Source organism: Puma concolor, chromosome C2, assembly GCF_028749965.1.
Source record: "Puma concolor isolate L17-30 chromosome C2, mPumCon1.1.hap2, whole genome shotgun sequence".
Lineage (NCBI taxonomy): Eukaryota > Metazoa > Chordata > Mammalia > Carnivora > Felidae > Puma > Puma concolor.
This window is the reverse complement of record NC_141675.1, coordinates 147,349,588-147,372,456: the sequence shown is the minus strand read 5'-3', so window position 1 is coordinate 147,372,456 and position 22,869 is coordinate 147,349,588. Positions and strand designations below refer to the sequence as shown.

The window sequence follows — 22,869 nt, the reverse complement described above, 5'->3', positions numbered from 1 at the left end:
AGCCTGGAGCCTGTTTCCGATTCTGTGTCTCCCTCTCTCTCTGCCCCTCCCCCGTTCATGCTCTGTCTCTCTCTGTCCCAAAAATAAATAAACGTTGAAAAAAAAATTAAAAAAAGTAAATAAATAAAATAAAATAAAATCTTTTGGGGGAATAAAAAAAAACTGGCATCCCCTTGTTAATTTTCTAACAATCGGTATATTCGTTCGTTAACACCTATCAGTAGTGCTTAATTACCCAGCCAAGGGGTCTGGAGTCCCAGCAGCCCCTTGCCTCTTTACTGGGTTTTGGGAGCCAATTGTGAGTCCAAAGAATCTAATTGGTTATTTGAATGATAACGTTTCAGAGAGTCTAGAAATGGATTTCAGTATTTGCCAAACAAAATTCCTTTTTGGGTACGAAAGTTAAATTCACAACATTCTATTGATCCTTCTCTTTCCTCCTAATATAAAGCCTTTTTCAGGCTATTGAGATGGAAGAAATTACTTGCACTTGAGGTGGGAAAGGAAAGAAAGAACGGAACAGATGATGGCGCTAACATCTGGGTGTAAAAATGATGCCATGAGACTTTTGCCAAGAGCAATCATACAGGCAAACAAAAACGGAATTCTTCTAACAAATGAGTCATGGAGTGAACTCACTTATGGACCCTGAATTATGAACCAATTATGACTCACTCTATCCTGGAACTTCCTTATGATTACCTTCCTTCTAAATTATCCCTCTATGGGGACTTCTCTCTGCACAACCACCAATGTACAATGGGGCTTCAATAAAGATTATAATAAAAAGGGAAGGTTAGTTGGGGTTCCCTTTGATTTCAGCACCCCAGTATTCACTGAAAAGTGAATTAAGTCACGGCTAAGCCTAATTAAGAAGGAGTACTTCTGAACTAAATAGCATTTTTCACTGTTTTAAAGAAGTTTTATGATTAATCCAAACAAAAATAGCCCCTCTAAAAGTTCAGATCTATCTGAAGTTATGCAAAGCTGATGTCTGAATAATCCCAAGAACACATAACCAGCAAATACTTACTTGTAGCTGTGAAATTCATCTTATGGTCACATTACAGTATATCTACCTTCCTAATTACATTCATTATTAAAAGCAATTTTCATTTTCAAAACCGTTATTGAATATTGGAGGTAAAGGAGATGATCGAGAGTATTATCTGGGATTAGAAATAAACTATGGATACTTTTTTTTTTTTAATTTTTTTTTAATGTTTTATTTATTTTTGAGACAGGGAGAGACAGAGCATGAATGGGGGAGGGTCAGAGAGAGAGGGAGACACAGAATCTGAAACAGGCTCCAGGTTCTGAGCAGTAAGCACAGAGCCCGACGCGGGGCTCGAACTCACGAACAGTGAGATTGTGACCTGAGCCAAAGTCGGACGCTTAACCGACTGAGCCACCCAGGCGCCCCTATGGATACTTTTCAAAGTCAATAATCCAGCAATAAATGAGAATTGACAACACAACACTCAAAGAATAGTCTTGCCATGGGGCTCAGTTGGTTAAGCGTCTGACTTTGGCTCAGGTCATGATCTCGCGGTCCGTGGGTTCAAGCCCCGCATCGGGCTCTGTGCTGACAGCTCAGAGCCTGGAGCCTGCTTCCGATTCTGTGTCTCCCTCTTTCTCTGACCCTCCCCTGTTCATGCTGTCTCAAAAATAAATAAATGTTAAAAAAAAAAAAAATAGTCTTGCCTTAAAAAAAAAAAAATTCGTACATGGATGACTGGACTGGGTGGCTCAGTCGGCTGAGCATCCGACTCTTAATTTCAGCTCAGGTCATTATCTCATGGTTCGTGGGGTTCAAGCCCTGTGTCAGACTCTGTGCTGTGTCAGCACAGAGCCTGCTTAGAATTCTCTCTCCCTCTCTCTCTGTCCCTACCCCATTCATGCTCGCTCTCTCTCTCTCTCTCTCTAAAAATAAATAAATAAACTGAAAAAAAGATTTTTTTAAAGTCATACCAATCAGCTTGATATTATTGTCTTCATCCAGTAGCAAATTTTCTATCTTCAAGTCCCTGAAATAAACAAAACCACAGCATATTTCAGATAGACATTTGAAATAGTGGAATAACATTTTGCTTCTGAAGGCAAACAAACCGTTTAGAGCCGCTCTGAACCAACCCAAAACGCTCTCTGCCAAAACTCACACAAGCGGTAAGTAAATATTTATAAACATGATATAATTAATTGCCGCAGGCCGAAGAAGCCAAGGGTTTCAGAAAAGCAGAGAGCACTGAGGGCAGAACACATCATGAGAAGTTTCCGGAAGAAGTGGGATCAAAGCTGAAACTTGGAATTTAAATAGACGGGGTTGGAAGAGAGTGGAAGGCATCATTCAAGACAGGCGCTGCCTGAGCAGAAATACACATGTGGCCACATGTTTGTGAGACAGTGAGTAACACCAGCCCGGGGAAGGAACAGATTTGGGGAAGGTGCTAAATAAATAAATAAATAAATACTGTGGGGCACCTGAGTGGCTCAGTTGGTTGAGCATCTGACTTCAGCTCAGGTCGTGATCTCGCGGTTTGTGAGTTCGAGCCCAGCGTCGGGCTCTGTGTTGACAGCTCAGAGCCTGGAGCCCGCTTCGGATTCTGTGTCTCCCTCTCTCTGCCCCTTCCCTGCTCATGCTCAGTGTCTCTCTGTCTCTCAATAATAAATAAACATTAAAAATAATTTTTTTTAAATGTTGAAAGCTGACATCATTTATCAGTCCTACAAACTCCATGCTTGGAGCCCCAGTGTCATCCACAAATTGGCAGGTAAGAATAATCTATTTAAGCAGGCAGGTATTGCGGTGGGCAGAAAAACGGACTCCAAAGATGTCAGGGTCCTAATCCCTTATACTATGCTTGAGTAAATGTTAACTGTTACATGCCCAAAGGGAATTAAGTTTGCAAATGTAATGAAGATTGTTAACGGACCGGTGGGTGACTCTGATCCTTGACACTAAGGTGGCTTGAAGAGGGGGAAGGGAGAAGTGTACTCAGGGTCATGCTGAGTGAGAGGTGCCTGCGGTATCTGTGTTAGCTGACTGTAAGCTCCCAGAGGGCAGGGAACATGTCTGCCCCGCTTACCACTGTACCCCCAGTGCCTTTGTACATCCCAGGTACTCAGTAAGTACGAATGAATCTACATTACCAAAGAGATCGTTTTGGATTTTGGAAGAAGAAAATGGAGCAAAAGTATACATGTGGTCATCAAAACCATTGAGGCCGATGATTACAGTCCAAGCATCTTGAAGTTGTAGCCTGTCCACTCAGGCACACCTTGAGTATTAGATATGTAAGAATATTCTTTTACACACACACACACACACACACACACACACACACACACACACACGCTCTATTCCACTGTTTTGAAACCCACAGCATTCTTGGTCTAGTTTATTTTTCCCACTTTTGAACAGAGGCACAGGCAAAAGAAATCCTTCTTCCTCATATCTCTACCAAAGGAATAGAATAGCAGAATCATGATAAGCAAAAATGGCAACCGATAATACTACGTCAAAGTCATGAGATAAAAGGGAGCTTTCGCTAGGGCTTTTGGTAAACGGGAAAGCAGTGTCCCATTTAACGAGGACAGTTGCTCACAGCTCAGTCCTAACACCGCCAGCTCATCATTTTCTCCAAGAGAATCTAGCAATCTGGACTTTATCCCAATTTTTAAATGTTGGCAACAAATTCACATTTAAAACAGTAACAGCCACATTGCATAGGCCAAACTTGCAGGCAAGTTACCTCCGGCAAACTACCAATTTTCAACCTCAGTTGGGGAGCTGAGCCTTGAAAGGACAGGAGATTGCCCAGGGAGAGGATGAAGGGCAGGGGGGGAGGAGATTGGGGGTTGGGGGTTGGGGAGAAGAACCAAGGACAACATGCTGGTGAAGGGAGGGGGGGGAGGGAAAGCCCGGGACACAGTTGTCACAGGAACAATAAAGGGAAGCATTTCAAGTTGGGAGAAGAAAAGGAGTCAAGGGAGAAAAAAAGGTGAGCTCTATAAAACATCCAACGTCTTTCAAAATTGGGAGGTGGCTGGTAGCTTTCGGGCTGCATACTTGGGTGAGAAAGGGGAGGTCTGCTTTGAAACCTGCAGCTAGGGCATATGGATATCCCCCCACCCACATGCACCCACCAACGGGAGGAAGAACTGTGTCCCTTCGCTTCAATCCAGTGGAAACAATGCACAGACTATATAAAACCTATGTCAGCCTTTAAAAGGGATCATGGAGGGGCGCCTGGGCGGCTCAGTCGGTAAAGCGTCTGACTTTGGCTCAGGTCATGATCTCACAGTTCATGGGTTCAAGCCCCACGTCAGGCTCTGTGCTGACAGCTCCGAGCCTGGAGCCTGCTTCGGATTCTGCGTCTCCCTCTTTTCTGTCTCTGCCCCTCCCCCACTTGCTCTCTGTCTCTCTCTCTCTCTCTCTCTCTCAAAAACAAATAAAGAAATTTTTTTAAAAACATTAAAAAAATAAAATGTATCATGTATGTCCAAATGCAGGGTGACCCCAAATATAAGGTAATCTCCCCCTCATTTTTCCAATGGGAAGACCCTGTTCCTCAGAAAAAGGGTTTTGGAAAAGATACATATGTAATTTTTAAAAACGCAATGGATTTACCAAATGATCATTCTATTTATCTTTAAGAGCATATAACATAATGCTAACTTTAGAAATATTGTTCTGGGGCGCCTGGGTGGCTCAGTCGGTTAAGCGTCCGACTTCGGCTCAGGTCATGATCTTGCGGTCTGTGAGTTCGAGCCCCGCGTCAGGCTCTGTGCTGACCGCTCAGAGCCTGGAGCCTGTTTCAGATTCTGTGCCTCCCTCTCTCTGACCCTCCCCCGTTCATGCTCTGTCTCTCTCTGTCTCAAAAATAAATAAACGTTAAAAAAAAAAATTTTTTTTTTAAATAAAAAAAAATATATTGTTCCTATACCCTCACATTTCATGAAACAATTTTACTGAAACTTGTCAGGACAGGGATGACAGAGCCTTCCTTTGGTGTTACCAGGGTCGCATGACCTTGTGGTGGACTGGATGTTTGTGATAATGCACTTTGTGAATACTGGCGGGTAGTCTCAGCACAAGCCATTTGAATAATAAGCACCTATTTAAAATCTCTACAAATCAACAACTCGATGAATTGTTTTTAGAGTTGTAGCAGACCCTCACAACTGTGAGGTTATGACCCTGAAAGTTATTATTAAAGCCGTATAAAACGTCCTGGCCTGCCTTTTTATTCGTTTCCTCGGGTGACTTCTAAAGCTCCCAAAGTCCTAAGTGAGTCAAGGTTAATGGGTCTTTTCCAGCTAGTACTTTGTTGTTGAAAATTAGACACTTCCTCTTTTCTGAAGAGAAGTAGGACATGATCTAATTTGACCTTCTATTCAAGCATTTACGGTAATTCCAAAAAAAAACTGCATGTACACACAAAACACTGGGCCAGCAATAGCCCAAACTGTGATCCTGTGCAAACTGATTATAAAGCAGCTGTGCTATTTAAATCTAAAGGAAGGCCACAGTTTGTTTCCAGCGAAATTAAACCTCTTTCCCTGGAAAGAATGGAAGCCACACTAAGGCATTAAAGGAGAAATTTGGTTCAGAACATACACTATGGAGAAAAACAATTGAGAGAGGTGAGGTATAAGAAAGCAACTGCCAAGAATTACAAAGCTAAGCTGGATAATTCTGGGTCCACAAAAGCCTAGTGAACAACCACAATGATGAGAAGAATGATATAAATGGAAGACTAAAAATAAGAAAAAATGCAAAAGAGGGAAAAAAAATGCCCACTTTTGAAATTGGGGAAATGTCATAAAACCAGGGGAGTAAGTATAAAATGTAATTGTTGGGCAAAGTGAGAAAAATATAATCAGTTTTCATTTCCACCCACCGATCCCATAGTACCTACCCTTAGGACAAATGCTCAGAACAAACCTGTTACTCGGTTGTTTACCTATTTATTACCCTTCTGCCAATGTTTCTAAATGTTTCGGACTGCCTAAACCTTCCAGGACTAAAGGTGAGCTACATTAGTCTCTGTTCAGGAAAGGAGTGTACCTCATCTACCCAAATGAAAGGAACATTCCACAACTTCTGGCTTTATCTATTGCTACCTTCTGCCTTGTCTTGAAATACATCTAGAAGGAGGGGGAGAATATTTTCCTTCTCTTCAGGAAGAAAGGCTTTAACATCATGTTTTTAAAAGTAGCTTTTGCATCAGTATTTACCCAAAAGAGTCAAAAACTTATTTATTTTATTTTACTTTATAGGAGAGGGAAAGAGAGAATCTTAAGCAGGCTCCACGCTCAATACGGAGGCCTACGTGGCACTTGATCCCACAAACCTGGGATCATGACTTGAGCTGAAGTCGGGAGTTGGGATGCTCAACCGACGGTGCCAGCCAGGCGCCCCAAGAATCCGAAACTTGTGGACAGGAATGTTCATAGGAGCTTTATTCATAATTACCAAACCCTGGAAGCAACCAAGCTGTCCACAAGGAGATGAATGGGTAAACAAACTGGGTGGTCCACCCAGACAAGGGAAAGTTAATTCAGCAATAAGAAGGAATGAGCTACCAAGTCATGAAAAGCCACGGAGGAACCAAAATGCATATGATTGAGTGAAAGATGCCAATCTGAAAAGGGCTACGTACTGTGTGATTCCAACCATATGACCTTCTGGAAAAGGCAAAAACATGGAGGCAGTAAAAAGATCCGTGGTTGCCTGAAGGAGGAGGAGAAGAAGAGGTGGCCCATAATTTTCATAGGTGGTGAAGTTATTACGATGCTGACATCGGGCATTTGTCAAAAGCCACAGAACTGCACAGGGCGGAGAGAACCCTAATGTAAACTATGGGCGTTAGCTAATAATAATGCATCAACATTGGTCCATCAATTCTAACAAATGTACTACGCTATCACAAGATATTAACCGGGAAAACCATGCGGAAGGGGGGTGGGAAGGCATGTGGGAACTCTACAGTTTCAGCACCATTTTTCTGTAACCCTAAAACTGCTCTAAAAAAAAAAAATAAAATCTATTAACTCTTTAAAAGTAGCTTTTGGATATTTTTCTCCCCTCCTAGGAGATCAGTACTAGGAATGTTACCGCTACAAGCAAGTGCCTCACTCAGGATGTTCACTTCGGGGAACGCTTACCACCTGAAATTAATTACGAGCCCCATTCGGCACAGTGGACCACTCAGACCCTCTGCCCAGCTCTTCAACAGCTGACCCCAGAGACCACAAATATTCCCAGGAGACCACAAAATTGAGAGACATCTTCTTGAATAATAAGAGGGATGAATCTATCCATGAGGTTTTAGCGGTAGCATATTTCACTGCATCTTTTTAAAAACAAACAAACAAAAATACTGGCAGGCCTCTGTTATCCAGAAAACCGCCCTGTGGTCCCTGTGAAAAGATGCTACTTACACTAGCCCCATCCCCGAGAACAAGATATTTGGCTCTGGTAAGCGTGAGATTTGCCATTTGGGAAGGAACGTTCTGACAGCGGACTGGTTCGCACTTGATGAGGGAGGCAATCCTCAATTTCACAGCAGTGTCCCTCGATCAGATTCATCACTTTATGGAGGGGAGAGAGAAGTAGGAGGCTCCTCCCACAGTCTTGCAGTGTGAGCGGGTCTTCCCTGTGGCTGGCAAACTGCAAGTTCGGAGTGAACTTAAGCCTCGGAAGAGAAGAGAAGGAAAGAAAGTGGTCCCTGGATGGCGGGAGCAGGCAGGGGGTGGTGAAGACAGCTTTTTCTTGGCCAAAGGGGCTTCAGAGAGGAGACAGAGAGAGGGGATGGGGCATGGCCTAATACAAGGGGGCACCAGAGGATCGGGTTACCTGGACAGTGTTGGGGCGGGGCGCCTGAGTCTTGAGAATTTACCAAAAGCAATTACTGTGTGTCTTGGGAACAAAGGAGGGAGCTTGGCCCAGAAAAGACCACCAGGGGCCCAGGCACAGAGCCTTCTCTGGACACCGGGCTGTTCCAGGAGCAATGCCCAAGGGCCTCATCATCACAGAGCTCTGGAGACCTGACACCGGGTCTCAGTCTCTACTAAGCTTGGGGAAGGGGGAGACTGAGAGGGGTTGATGGGTGTTTCTCTGGAGACTGAGAGGGCCCGAGGGGAGAGCCCTAATCACCAGCCCTTTGTTCTAGTTTATTTCAAAAGCACAAGCTCCAACAGGCCGTGACTAGCAATTAAAGGTCCACCCACAGGCTACCAAGTGTGCCCCTCGCCTTCCTTCCCCCTGCACCCACCCACTCACCCAAACTCTCCTTGCATTTCTTGAACCATGGTAACCTCCAAACCTTCCAAGGTTTGGAGGCCAGCCGCCAAGAACTCCAGCCACAGCCCTCCCAGACAGAGGGGTGTGCTTTGGGGAGGACTCTGTTGCCATAACAAACATAAGGGGTCCTGGCGCTCAGTGTGTGAGGAGAGGAGAAGCAGCCGCTGGGACCCTTCAGGGAAGGCGGCCAGGAGAGTACTGGGGAGGTGGAGAGTGGGCGTGTGTGCCTGCACAGGTGTGCCTGTGGGTGGCCATGTCTGCGTGCGCGTATGTGTGTGCACGGATGATCATTGTGTATGTGGGCATGCATGTGTGTGTGCGTGCGTGTAGGCGTGCGTGTGTGCACGTGAGCGGGCGTGAGGGCGTGCGTGTGGTGTTGCATGCATATGTGCATGTGTGCGTGCTCGTGTGTGCATGCTTATGTGTATGTAGGTGAGCGTGTACATGCGTGCACACATGAGCGCACTTGCGTGCACACACATACAACCAGAACACTGGGGAGGAAGTGAAGGAAGGGGCTCTCCACCGGCCTCCCCAAGGCCCTTTCCAGCCAGTACGGTCAAAGGTCAGGCCCCTAACAAACCTCAGGCCAAGTCACAGAGACCCCAGGTGCCACTCGGGTGGAGACAAAAGATGGAAGTGAAGACATGAGCGCAAGGCGCCTCCAAGAGGGGGGCAGCGACCCGGGGCAGAGACGCTGAGCACAGTCTCGGCCCCAGACCTGGCAGCTGGAGACAAGAACCGACAGGCTCTCTAACTGACCGTCCCGTGGCCCTGGGCAAGTAGTTTAAACTCCGAGCATCTGATTCTGCTTTGAAAAACGGCGTCCCAAGAGTAGCTACCTGGCAGGGCCCTTAGCAGGAGGGAAACTGAGCCCCACTGTCTTGTGGCCACTCCCAGGCTAACCTACCATTGGCAGAGATGAGGATAATAAAGATGCTAAGACCAAGTGCCCTCCTCTGGAGGAGAGCCCAGAAAAGACTTAAAAAGGTGATTAATTGGGTGATAAGGAAACAGCACTGGGGGTCATTAGCCCTCCACGGAAAGGTCAGAGAGAAAGAGCCCAGGGGGTAGCCAGAGCAAGCTCATACAGGATCAGGTCTGGAGGAGACATTGGTGCCTGTGGAGATTGATTTTAGCAATAAGCTAAGAATAAAGCATCCAAGGGGCACCTGGGTGGCTCAGTCGGTTAAGCGGCCGACTTCGGCTCAGGTCACGATCTCGAGGTCCGTGAGTTCGAGCCCCGCGTTGGGCTCTGTGCTGACAGCTCAGAGCCTGGAGCCTGTTTCAGATTCTGTGTCTCCCTCTCTCTGACCTTCCCCCGTTCATGCTCTCTCACTGTCTCAAAAATAAACGTTAAAAAAAAAAAATTTAAATTAAAAAAAAAAAAAAAGAATAAAGCATCCAAGAAAAGCACCTAACTCCCCAAGGCCATAGGCATTTTGCAGGAAACGAGTTTTTGGGGGGTTAGGTTTATCTTCAAAAGCACTGTATTAAAAGCAAATGATTTCTTAATCACTGATTTACTTACAATATAGGCATTCTGATAAAACACAAGAATAATTTGTGAAGCACGTACCTGATTTATTTATTCAAAATGAAACCTTTATTGAATTCCTCCAATGATCCAGATATGAACTGTTTATAAAGTGAAAGAGCTACTCACTCACTAAAAAGATGATACTCTACAAATTGGGACCTAAAAATAAACAAACTGGTACTAAGTCAATGAAGAAAAGCCCCCCCCTTTTTTTTTTGCTTTTTTTTTTTTAAGTTTATTTATTTTTGAGAGAGAGGGGGAGAGAACGAGCAGGGGAGGGCCCAAGAGAGAGGGAGAGAGTCCCCAGCAGGCTCTGCATTGAACCGACACCCAAGAGTTGGGACATTTAACCGACTGAGCCACCCAGGCGCCTGGAAACTCCTTTGATATTCTAGGGACGATATGGAATATTCCAGAATGAACTGGCTGCCAAAAAGCTTCCATCCCAGTGCTAACTCTGACACTAGCTGTAGTCATTCAACTGGCCTTCATTCATTCCACGAAGTCTTGCTGTATGCTTCCTGGGCTGCATGCTGGGCTACCTGTGGCCTGTGCAGAAAACAGATACCAAACAAGAAAGCTACCGTTTGAAAAGTTTGGAAAGCAAAGTAGAAATGCAGTGTGGGTCTAGGACCAGGGACCTAGCCTGGAGAGCCTCCTGGAGGAGGTGATCTTAGAACAAGGACCTGAAGAATGAGCAGGGCAGGATGAGGTACTCCATACTTACTGCCTCAGTTTGGACACTTAACGTGAATGGACTAATTGAATCCTCATGACAACCACGTGAAGTGGATGACCCATTATCCCTATTGTGTAGAGAGGCACATAAGCCTGAGCGATTTGCCCAGGGCAGCTTTTAAGTGGCAGAACCAGCACGTGGGTGCAGGCGGTCTGGCTTCGGAATCAACGCCGCTGATCACCCTGCAACCCGCTCCATAAAGTTGCTGCGTTAGAGCTTTGTGAAATCTCGTAGTTCCGATCCGATTTTTTAAACCCAGCTCAACACAAAACCTTTGCTAAATGTGACCAGCGTCTCCAGATATGTGCGGTCTCTCAGCAGAAGGCCCAGGGATCCCAAACAGTTGCTGAATGTATGCAGAAGTCACCCCCTCCTCGTCCACCTTTCCTGCCCTCCCCTCTCCAAGAAAACCTGCAAGTTAAAAGAACTCAATGCCCCACCACTGCGTGGTGTGCCTGCTTCTTGTCAGGCCCAAGAGAACAAAGGAGTGTCCCTTCTCTTCCACCACATTCCTCTTGAGCAGAGAGGGCCCTTTCTCGATATTGATGAATGAGGAAGGTCACGGCCCTGGGAGTGGCAGTGTTGACGTACATCCAAACACAGGCTCACACTCCCTTTGATCATGTGTCTCTCAGCCCTGGTCCTGCGGGCCCCCTCGGCTCCTGTCTTCCTGCTCAGGGACGGCGGTATTGTGTTACACTGTTACGTTTTGTCTGTACGGTTTGATTGGACTTTGTTATTTTGAATGAACCGATGAATCTCAAATTAGCCTGTCCTCGGAATCACACTTTTCATTGACTGACGTTAAGAGTCAACGCTCTATCTACAACAGGCAGATCATCAGGTTTGGGCACCGTGCTGGGCGAGCACGTTTGAGAGAGAGGGAAAAAAAAAAAATCAGTATATTTTAAACGTGGAGTTTTCTCAGGCCATCCTAACACGGAGTAATGAAGAAATCAGACCATACTCTACTTTTGTAAAAGTCGGCCACAGCCATACGATAGCAAAAGACAAAGGAGCCGGCAGGCCCAGTGTAAAATGAATTTCTCTGCCAGCTGCTAAGGGAATCTTGCTATATACAGCTTTAGTTTCCTTTTCTCTTTTTCTGCTTACAATATTTACATGATTTTTAAAGATTTCCTTCCTGTAAAGGATATTTCAGTAGTTCCGAGTAGACAATTAAATATTTAGATTTCATATCACAGGAAACAAGGGCTTTGCCAAGCATTAAGCTGATGAGAATACAAGGATATAGTATCAGCCTAATCAGGAACTGTGCTGTTAGAGCATCCTCTAACACACTAACCAAAAGCCCTTTAAATCACTGGACAGGCACAGTCACCAAAACTCACCCTAAATCCTTTTGGGATGATGATCCAGTCTATTTGCTCAGAAATCTTCCCACGAGGGACTCCCAGGGCATCCCTGAAATACCATACTCTTTTATTCATTTGAAGAATCTAACTTCAAAATAATTTATGAAACAACAGTTTCAAACAGAGAGGGAGGCAACAAACTGAGGGTTGATGGGGGGGGGAATGGGTGATGGGCATTGAGGAGAGCACTTGTTGGGATGAGCACTGGGAATCACGGGAATCTACCCCCACAACCAAGAGCACACCATATACGCTGTGCATTAGCCAACGTGACAATACATTACATTAAAAAAATAATTTAAAAATCTGGTAAATACAAAAAAGAAAGAAAGAAAGAAAAAGAAATCCATTTTTTCTTTGCAGCCTACAGGAGAGAAACTGCCACCATGGGAAAGGGCTACAGTAAAGGCTATACCAGTGGTGACTAGGTCATGTATGCTGTTAGTGGTACAGAATTTGGTACAGAATTTGAAGTCAAGACATTCAGCTAGAGTCAGCCCATGAGTCTCGCCTGCATGATCATGTTCCTGTGATGTCTCCACCACCTAACCACCCACGTCCGTGCGCACTGGTGCTCATTAACATGATCGCCAGAGAGAAAAACAAAGGACTCCTCCCTCAACGACACCTATGTTTCCAAATTCCCCTAACTTTGAAAGATCTGAGCCTCTACCATCGCCGGCTTATGAACACCTTTCCAAGGACAGAAAAAGAAGGAGAATGTCAGAGATCAGAGGAAGAAAAGCACACCGTCTTTGCTATCAAAACATGATTAAATTCATTCCTTTGACGTCCTGACAGTAATTGTGCCGAGAGGGATGGGAATCTGTTAAAATGACTTTAAAAGCGTTGTTGAGAATTTCCTGCGGGAGAAGACGGTGAGCATGCACTGGATTTCCCTTTGTTGTCCTCAGGATCCTGCGAAGCTGGGCGCTCAGCTGGTTTTTGACAGCTCAAAACCCTTGTAATGACACCCCGAGACCTGCAGAAAGCTTGGACCCCCCGTTCTATTTGCCACTCTGACCAGCAGAGTCAGTAACCCAAGCTGATTCATTCGTGAGGTCTCTGCCTTTGTCTGCTTAATAAACAAAGCTAGAACCAGGCACACTCACGGCCATTGTTCTCCTGTAAGGGCAGAGCTGTGACATGGCAGGCCGCACCAGGGTATTGATGGAAAGAGCCACAAATAGTGTTATTCCCTTAAAATTTCCAAACGTTCCCTTCCCTGCTGACCGGAACTCAAAGAGTTCCAATGAGGCGTGATTTCATGACAACATGTGTGACTAAGAAAACATGTACACGGAGAGACTGTCACCTCAGTGAGGAACCGATCTGCCTGAATGATGCCTGGCCAAGGCCCTGGAATCGCTCTGAGCCAGGGGACCTCCCCCACCGTGTCCACAGGCTTAAGCACCACGGGGTAGAGCATCCAATCCCATTAGTAAGGAAAGGCCCTCTTCACCTTGAAAGCCTACAAGCTCCGTTAATTAAAGGCCTAGAGCTGCTTTCTTCACTGATCAGAATATGAATGGCTTTCAAACACATAAAATGCACCGTTAGAAGCTGAATTTTTAAAAATATGTGTCTACTGGGGCCCCCGGCTGGCTCTGTTGGTTAAGCGTCCAACTCTTAATCTCTCTCAGCTCAGGACATGATCTTGAGGTTCCTAAGCCTGAACCCCCTGCCGGGCTCTGTGCTGACAGCGTGGAGCCTACTGGGGATTCTCTCTCTCTCTCTCTCTCTCTCGCTCTCGCTCTCTTGCTCTCTCCCCATCTCTGCCCTTCTCCCGCTTGCACACGCTCACACATTCTCTCTCTCTCAAAACAAATAAGTAAACTTAAAACACACACACACACACACACACACACACACACACACGTGTATTTACTCAAAAGGTCAAATGCAGAGTTAACATATAACCTAGCAGCTCCTCTGCTAAAAGCAGAATTCTTCAAAAGAAGTGAAAACACATATTCATGCTGTAACTTGCAAATGAGTGTTCATAGCAGCATTGTTCATAATAGACAAAGGTACAAACAACCCCACAGCTGTTTGTTTCCTTTTATAAGAAATGTCCAGAGCAGGCAAATCCATAGACAGAAAGTAGATTAGTGGTTGCCAGGGGCTGGCAGGAGGCAGGAATGGAGAGTGGCTGTTGATGGGTACAGGGTTTCTTTTTTGGAGTGATGAAAATATTCTAAAATTAGTGGCAATTGTTGCACAACTCTGTTACGATGCTAAAAATGCCTGAACCGTACGTGTTAAAATAGTGGCTTTCATGGTATGTGAATTGTACCTCGATACAAAACAATTTTTAAACATGGGGCACCTGGGTGGTTCAGCTGGTTAAGTTTCTGACTCTTGGTTTCGGCTCAGGTCATGATCTCACAGTTTTGTGAGGCTGAACCCCAAGTCGATCTCTGCCCGGGCAGCGTGGAGCCTGCTTGGGATTCTCTCTCTCTCTCTCTCTCTCTCTCTCTCTCTCTCTCTCTCTCTCCCGCTCTCTCTGCCCCTCCTGTGCTCACACTGTCTCTGTCTCTTTCAAAATAAATAAACTTTTATAAATAAATAAATAAATAAATAAAATGATAATCAATTAAATGTGACCCTAAGTTTTCTCAACAGCCCAGAGTAATTACTGATTATAATTGCAAGAAGGAAGAAGTATGAATTTATTGGTAAAGTCAACATTTTCTTGGGGGTAAAAAAAGGGCACTTTTTAAATATTTTTCTTTCTTTTGCTTTCATTGTATTTTAATACAGCACTAAAAATAGGCCCCCACCACCCACGGCAACATTGCTAGGCATGCTATTTCCATTCACTTTTCCTTGTGGAGCTCCCCTTCAGGAGGGAACAGACTGGTAAAAAAAAAAAAAAGTTTGACTTTCATAATCATTTGCAAGGTTAGTCTGGCTCATGAGACACACCCCTTACTTTTAAGAGCAAATTCACAATTTAAACGGTGATTCAAGGGGCGCCTGGGTGGCTCAGTCGGTTGAGCATCAGACTTCGACTCAGGTCATGACCTAACAGGCTCGTGAGTTCGAGCCCCGTGTCGGGCTCTATGCTGACAGCTCGGGAGCCTGGAGCCTGCTTCGGATTCTGTGGCTCCCTCTCCCTCCCTGCCCCTCCCCTGCTCATGCTCTGTCTCTCTCTCAAAAAAAAAAAAAAAAAAAAAAAAAAATGGTGATTCAGTTCTGTTGAATAAAACAGCTACTACCATATGTAAAGCAAATACAACGAAAGCATCATCTGCAGCACCAGCTGAAAAACCATCCCATGCCACCTTAACATTGATTTGAGCAGCCAACACTTACATGTATGGACCCAGCACTGTTCTCAGCACTTTTCATAGATTAACTCATTGCATTCTCTACACGGACCCTTACAACAACCATGAGAGAAGGCATCATTCCTCTTCCCATTTTACAGAAGAAGAGACTGAAGTTCAGCGTGGTGAAGTAACTTGCCCAGGGTCACACAACTGTGGAGGGGTAGAGCCAGGATGCAAACCCTGGCACCCTGGTTTCAGAGGTCACTCTTTCCACCCCACGATGGCACCAACCCAGCTCACAAAACAATCCCCCGACACAAAAATCTGGAGACGGTGCACAGCGTGCTGCAACAATTCAGCCTTGCCGAGAGCACACTGACCCGCTGTGCCGTCCGCTCAGCACAGAGTCGGTGATCGTGAGCGTGGCACGGCCCTTACCTGTGGACCACCCCAGCCCGGTGCAGGTGCTCCACGGCAGAGATGAGCTGCCGGATGTATCTGCGGGCTTCAGACTCCTCTAGCCGCTTCTTCTCATAGATCTTGTGCATCAGGTTGCCTCCAGGGCACAGCTCCATGACCAGGTAGTAGCTATTTTCCGTCTCCAAGATATCAAGGAGCTGGGTGATGTTGGGGTGGCGGATCATCTGCTGAATCTGCCCCTCTCGCCGAAGGTTTTTGGTGACGTAAGTGTCCTTTTTGGCTCTCTTCTTGTCAATGACCTTTATGGCCACCTGAGGAGACACCGAGAACATGGCTGTTGTCAGACACTGCAAAGGTTATTCCCTAACTAGGCACAAGAACCCTAGGAAAATACATAGCTACTCCTCTGTACCGGGGGAAAACCCCCTCATCTAAAAATAGCATCCAGGGGGGAAAAAAACCCAAAAATGTAACATCAGGAACCAGACCCGATTATTGAGGAAGAGAGTGAAATTCACTTAGGCCAACTTGGATGGTCTGGAAGGCTCAGTGAAGAGTCAGTGTCAAACTTGGTTATCCCCGGCGTGAAATGCCAAGTTCCAGCCCAGCCAAGGGCCTCTCCTGGCTCCCTCTCAGGCTGAGCCGTCATCCATCCGGGGGCTGGGTTCCCCCAGGCCTCCACTTCTGACAGTCAAATCTGCCCTCATCTTTTGTTCCGGGTGGAGGACGCAATGCCCTCTCCTTCCTCCCGCCACGGAAGAGCATCCTTTTCTTTCCCTTGGCGAGCCATGGCTCACGTTAGCTCTTGGCCCCTATGTCAGGGTGCAGCCAGTTGGTGGCCCGCAATTGTGTCTCAGCTGCCCACAGGACACCGCTCCTGGGTCACTGCCCTCACAAGCAACGTGTCACAGGCACAGACCCTCCAGCCTCCTGCAAAGGCAGGGAAAGGCAGGGACGGGGGTGGAGATGGTCTTTCCCAGCCAAATCTGCACCCCTTCCCTTTGGCGGGCTTCACCTCTCTGCTCACCAGCTCACCAGGCCCTAAAACACACCCCTGTTTTTGCCCTCTCCCGTCTTCACTCCTCTCGCTAGGAGACCAGTCGGTGACATCATGTCGCTTCCTCCTGCTGATGCCTCCTCACCTGTCCTTCCTCTATTCCCATGCCACCGGTCAGGCTCATTTAGGACTATGCCTCCTATCCCCCAGACGGACCATCTCTGTGACTCATAGTTGTTTGGGACATTCCCAAAGCAAGGGACATTCCCGTGCAAGGCTCTCAAGCCAGGGGCCCTGCAGGACAAAAAAGAGTGGGTTTTCCACTTCTATTTATTTCCTTTTTTTGTGATTGTACTTTGTCACTTTCATAATATACCCCATATATTACTACCAAGTTATGACACAGATAAAAAAACATAAATGATTGAGGGGCGCCTGGGTGGCCCAGTAGGATAAACATCCGACTCTCAATCTGGGCTCAAGTCATGATTTCACGGTTGAGGGGGATGTCGTATCCAGCTCCGCCCTGACAGTGAGGGGCCTGCGTGGGATTCTCTCTCTCTTTCTATCCACCCCTCCCCTGCGCTTGCTTGCTTTCTCTCTCAAAATAAAGAAATAATAAATAAATGAATGCTTGACTGATAGATGATTGATAGATAATATTTATAGTGAGCTGCTCAAATGTTACTTCTTGACTCAGGTTTGTGATTAAAAACTAAATGAGGGGCGCCTGGGCGGCTCAGCTGATTAAGCGTCCAACTCTTGATTTCAGCTCAGGCCATGATCTCACAGTTCGTGGGATCAAAACCCATGTGGGGATCTGCACTGACAGCATGGAGCCTGCTTGGGATTCTCACCCTCTCTGCCCCTCCCCTGCTCATCTGCGCTCTGTCTCCCTCTCCTCTCTCAAAACAAAACAAACAAACATTAAAAAAACAAAAACAAAAACAAAAAAACCTAAAAAACTAAACTAAAACAAAGTCCAGTCACCTGGACCATTACATCAATGTCCTACCTCTTTTCCTGGCCCCCTAAAGTCACTCTATGCTCTGCCTCAAAATCCATGGGTCTGGAACTCTGATTTCTTGCTTAAAGCTCTTTGGGGCTCACTGCTGTCTGCAGGGCAAGGTCCACACTCCCTGGCCCAGCACTCAAACTTCTCCGTCTTGTCAGACACTGGAAGCAAAGGTTATTCCCTAACTATTCACAAGAACCCTAAGAAAGTGCTACTTCCCCGTACCAGGAGAAACACCTTATCTAAAATGGCGTCAGGGGCGCCTGGGTGGCTGAGTCTAAGTGTCCGACTTCGGCTCAGGTCATGATCTCACGGTTCGTGAGTTCGAGCCCCACACTGGACTCTGTGCTGACAGCTCGGAGCCTGGAGCCTGCTTCGGATTCTGATTGTGTCTTCCTCTCTCTCTCTGCCCTTTCCCCACTCATGCACCCACTCGCTCTCCCTCTCTCTCAAAAATAAATAGGCATTAAAAAATTATTTAAATAAGTAAGTAAATAAATAAATAAATAGATAACATAGCATCAGGGGATGGCCTGGGGGCCAGTCTCCTCACTCTCCTGAACACACACTGGGTTACTCTCTGAGCTTGAGCCCAGGCCACCCCCTCACCCAATTGGACGCCCCAGTCCTTGAGCCACTAACTCAAATCCCACCTCCCTCCCAGGGGGTGCTTCAGCTCTCTTTCTCTTGTGCCCACCATAGCCACCATCTGGGGCCCCATTCAAAGCACGCGGCCCTTGAAGCAGGAACCACGTTCCTCCCATCATGCATAACACTGCATAAACAGTGCGGGACCAGCCGGAGCAAATCACTGAACCTTTTTTTGTTTTTAACCACGGAAGCAAAAATAGCTGCCAAGACCTTAATCTATTATCTCTTCTGGACAGTCATTTGTATTTTAGTAAAATTTTTAAATTGACATGCAACATCACAGTAGTTTTAGGTATACAACATACACTGATTTGATACGGCATATGTACCGCAAAATGATTACCACGAAAAATTTGGTTAACATCCATCACTACACACAGTTACAACTTGTGTATGTGTGTGTGAGTGTGATGTGAACTTTTTTTAACATTTATTTTTGAGAATGAGAGCAAGTGAGGGAGGGACAGAAAAAGAGGGAGACAGAGGATCCAAAGCAGGCTCCGTGCTGACAGCAGAGAGCCTGATGCGGGGCTCAAACTCACAAACTCATGAACCATGAGCTCATGATCTGAGCCGAAGCGGGAAGCTCAGCCAACTGAGCCACCCAAGTGCCCCTGTGATATAAACTTTTAAGATGCTCTGTGTCAGCAACATGCAGATATACGATATGGTATCGTTAACGATAGCCACCATGCCATATGTGACATCCCTAGCCTTATTTATCTTATAACTGGAAGTTTGTGCCTTCACCCATTTTGATGGGGGTTTTCAGGTCTTTAATCCAAAGATACAACTAAGAAAGACAATCAGCCAATAGGGATGCAATCCTCCCATAGAAGTTAAAGTTACACTCAGGCTGTAGTTTGGCCCCCACAACTAAATGCTAGACTGAAAGCTGTAAAAACTGTACTCACCCGTGACCAAAAGATAAAGAAAAAAGTATATATACACATATATACGCACATCCATGTATGTGCACACACGTACATATGCATAGACATACACAACCACATATACACGCGTGTATGTGTACGCATACGTACATGTAATATAGCCACGTCTTGTGGGGGTGGAGAGAAAGAGCGATGCTGAAAAGTACAATTAGACTCTGTCTTTGCTTGTGGCTTTGCTTGCAATGGTTTAAAAATGACACCCTTTGGCAATGAAATTCTTAAAAGTATGAATGAACAATAGTCTGAAAGCCCGGCAGTAATACAATCTGCCTTTTTCAACAGAGCACACAATGGTTATTAGGATAATTTACTTAGCTCTTTAATTGCCTGTAGTCGATTATGTAATGGCCACCCAAAGACTTTAAATCCTAATCCCCAGAACATGTGAATATGGCCTTATTTGGAAAAAGTGAAGGATTTTGAGATGAAATTAACCTGGACCATCTGAGCGGGCCCTACATGGCAGCACAACTGTCCTTATAAAATAGGAGGGGTGGGAGGGGGGTTCACACGAACGCACAGAGGAGAAGTCTGCGTGAAGAAGGAGGATGGCCCACAAGCCAAAGAATGCCGCAGCCACCAGAGTCATCGGACGGAGCACGGCCCCCTCAACACCTTGCTTTTTTGGTCCAGTGAAACGGATTTGGGACTTCCAGGCTCCAGAACTGTGAGAGAATCAATTTCTGTTGTTTTAAGCCCCCGAATTTGTGATGCTTTGTGACAGCGGCCCCAGGAAGCCAGCACGCCACATGTGCCCCACTGTCATTTGGTATCTTGGTTTCCATGTTCCGTGGCTTCTGAGAGCCCCTCGGTGAAGACCCCTGAGCCCGAAAGCCACCTCATTAATGTCCCTCTCCATTTCCACACACCACCTCATCCCTGGGCTTTTTAATCCACCCCCTAAACTTACCAACCCCGCCTCGATAATACTGAAAATGGAATGTTTAACCAGCTTCATCTGTAACAACTAACATGGGAAACGCTGAATGGGAAATTAAGGAAAAGGCAGTCAACGATCAGCAAAGGAAGGCATCTAATTTAATTTGACGGTAATCGGACATTTGCAGAGTAGATCTAATGCTGATTCTACAAGGTTGAAGCCTGGCATGGTGATGGGTCTCTAGCCGAAAGGATGAACTGCTTCAGTCAGGCGAGTTTTAAAAAGTAAAAATTAAATGTGTGCAGACTCACTCAGGACCAAGTCCAAGGACCCCAACTGGAAGGGTGTGTTTGGGGAAGGGGGCTGGGGGGGGGAGGCGGGGAGTGATGTCAAGGGAGCGTGGCAGCCTGGATGTCACCGTGAGCACATCAAGAGAAACAATTCTGCTGTGAAAGGTAAATCAAACAGCTCCAGATCGTCAACAGACTCAAGCTTGCAAAGCTTCTCGAAATTTACAAAGGCCTCCGTTTTCAAAGATTGCCGCCATGTTTCCGAGACGCGCAGCCGAGTCTCGCGGTGGTGCAAACATCAGAGCGAGACTAACACGGCTCCCGTGAGCCACAGTTGAAAACAGATTATTCACCAACTTCTCTCATTAATTAAGAAATTGCAGGGGCGCCTGGGTGGCGCAGTCGGTTAAGCGTCCGACTTCAGCCAGGTCACAATCTCGCGGTCCGTGAGTTCGAGCCCCGCGTCAGGCTCTGGGCTGATGGCTCAGAGCCTGGAGCCTGTTTCCGATTCTGTGTCTCCCTCTCTCTCTGCCCCTCCCCCGTTCATGCTCTGTCTCTCTCTGTCCCAAAAATAAATAAAAACGTGGAAAAAAAAAATTAAAAAAAAAAAAAAAAAAAAAGAAATTGCATTTCTCACAACATGGCAACTCCCACCCTCTTCCCCACCCCACCCTGCTCCCACCAAAAAGAAAAAAAAAAAAAAAAATGCCTATCAGTGACGGGTAAGATCAGCAAATTTAAATGTCTAAGCTCCTGAGGCGCTCGGGTGGCTCAGTCGGTTAAGTGTTAGCCTGTTGATTTCGGATCAGAGCACGATCTCACCGTTCGTGAGTTCGAGCCCCGAGTGGGGTTCTGTGCTGATAGCACAGAGCCTGCTTGCCCTCCAACACAGAAAAGGGGGAGGAGCACAAGCACTGGGATCCCAATCCATCAGGAGGAAGACAGGTACAGAAAGGAGTTCGTGCTTAATGGCACGTAGTAGGAGAAAAAAAATCCAACACTGAATTTTACTCAGAATGAGAATGCACAAAGGCATCTGACCCCGCCGCGGCACACGCTGGGACCTAAGATAACGTGCAGAAAGCGCTCAGTACGATGTCTGACACATAGTAAATGCTCCTTAAATTGGCGCTCTTACTAGTGTTACCATTCTACATTCACGGAAGCAGCCTAGAGAGAGAGGGTGGAAAAGCACTCCAGTTTGGTTCAGCTCAGAAAAAAAAAAAAAAAAAATGTGCATTTCCCTCCCCAGCAGATTAAAAAAGAAGCCTGAACCCCATTTCAGTGTCCCGAACTCTCTGGAATAGAGCTGCTTTTAAATCCCGAGGCAGTGGTTTAATATCAGCCTACTTCTCTCATCTTCTTTAAATATTGACTTAGTTGAGACTGTCTACATAGGATCAGCGTTAACAGGATTTAAAATTCATCCCTTCATCCCTGATCACCCTCCACTGCCTTTAAAATTCATGACTCTCAAACACATCAAGAATCATACATGTGTCTAATCTCTAAAATGAAAAGACAGATATAAAATGGATCTTCCATATGAGTAAGAAAAAGAATGCTGACCACAGACCCCCTCTTTAATACCACAAAAACACACATGTCCCCCACGTCTTATCCGTTCTGCGGTGTGTGCTGTGTTTTTGGAAGTTCAGCCTTTCTTTAATCACAGTGCTATTATACCATAATGTTTTAGATAATCAGAAGGCACAGGGAGTAAGAGGCCATGACCAACTGAATTTTCTTATTACATGGAAATTAGCCAAAAAAAAAAAAGGAGCTTTCTTCCAGAATGATTTGGTTTCCATTTTTTTAATGTTTTAATTAAAAAAAAATTTTTTTTAATGTTTTTATTTTTGAGAGAGAGAGAGAGAGAGAGAGAGACAGAGTGTGAGTCGGGCAGGGGAGAGAGAGGGAGACATAGAATACAAAGGAGGCTCCAGGCTCTGAGCTGTCAGCACAGAGCCCGACACAGGGCCCTAACTCACAAACCATAAGATGATGACCTGAGCCAAAGTCGGATGCTTAACTGACTGAGCCACCCAGATACCCTGCTTTGGTCTCTTAATGAATAATTTACATTAAACTCAAAAGACTCTTTCCTTCTTCAGCAAACATTTATCAAGCACCTAAAATGTATCTGGCACTGTTCCATGTGCCAAGTGCACACTAAGGAAGGGACACGGGTCTTCGGGCTCTTTCACGGGGATAACTCAGATCCTTTGGAGTGGTTCAAGATCACCGTCTGTTACGGACTGAATTGTGCTCCCCCGCTGCAAAATTTGTATGTTGAAGCCCTAACCCCCAAGGTGACTATATTTGGGAAAAGGGAGGTAATTAAGGCTAAATGAGATGATAAGGGTAAGGCCTTAATCCAACAGGACTGGTGCCCATATAAGAAAATGAAGAGGGGCACCTGAGT

The 22,869-nt window shown here is 45.9% G+C and overlaps 1 protein-coding gene across 2 annotated transcripts in view; it reads right to left on the bottom strand.

The window, feature by feature from the left end:
* Positions 1-22,869, bottom strand: part of HUNK (hormonally up-regulated Neu-associated kinase) — a 124,258-nt gene that overhangs the window by 50,521 nt on the left and 50,868 nt on the right. For both annotated transcript variants that reach the window (XM_086675847.1, XM_086675848.1), the window contains exons 2-3: positions 15,677-15,969; positions 1,972-2,027 (exon numbers count right to left, since the gene is read on the bottom strand). In XM_086675847.1, coding sequence (XP_086531973.1) covers positions 1,972-2,027; positions 15,677-15,969 — 349 coding nt within the window. The remainder of the gene's footprint in view (positions 1-1,971; positions 2,028-15,676; positions 15,970-22,869) is intronic.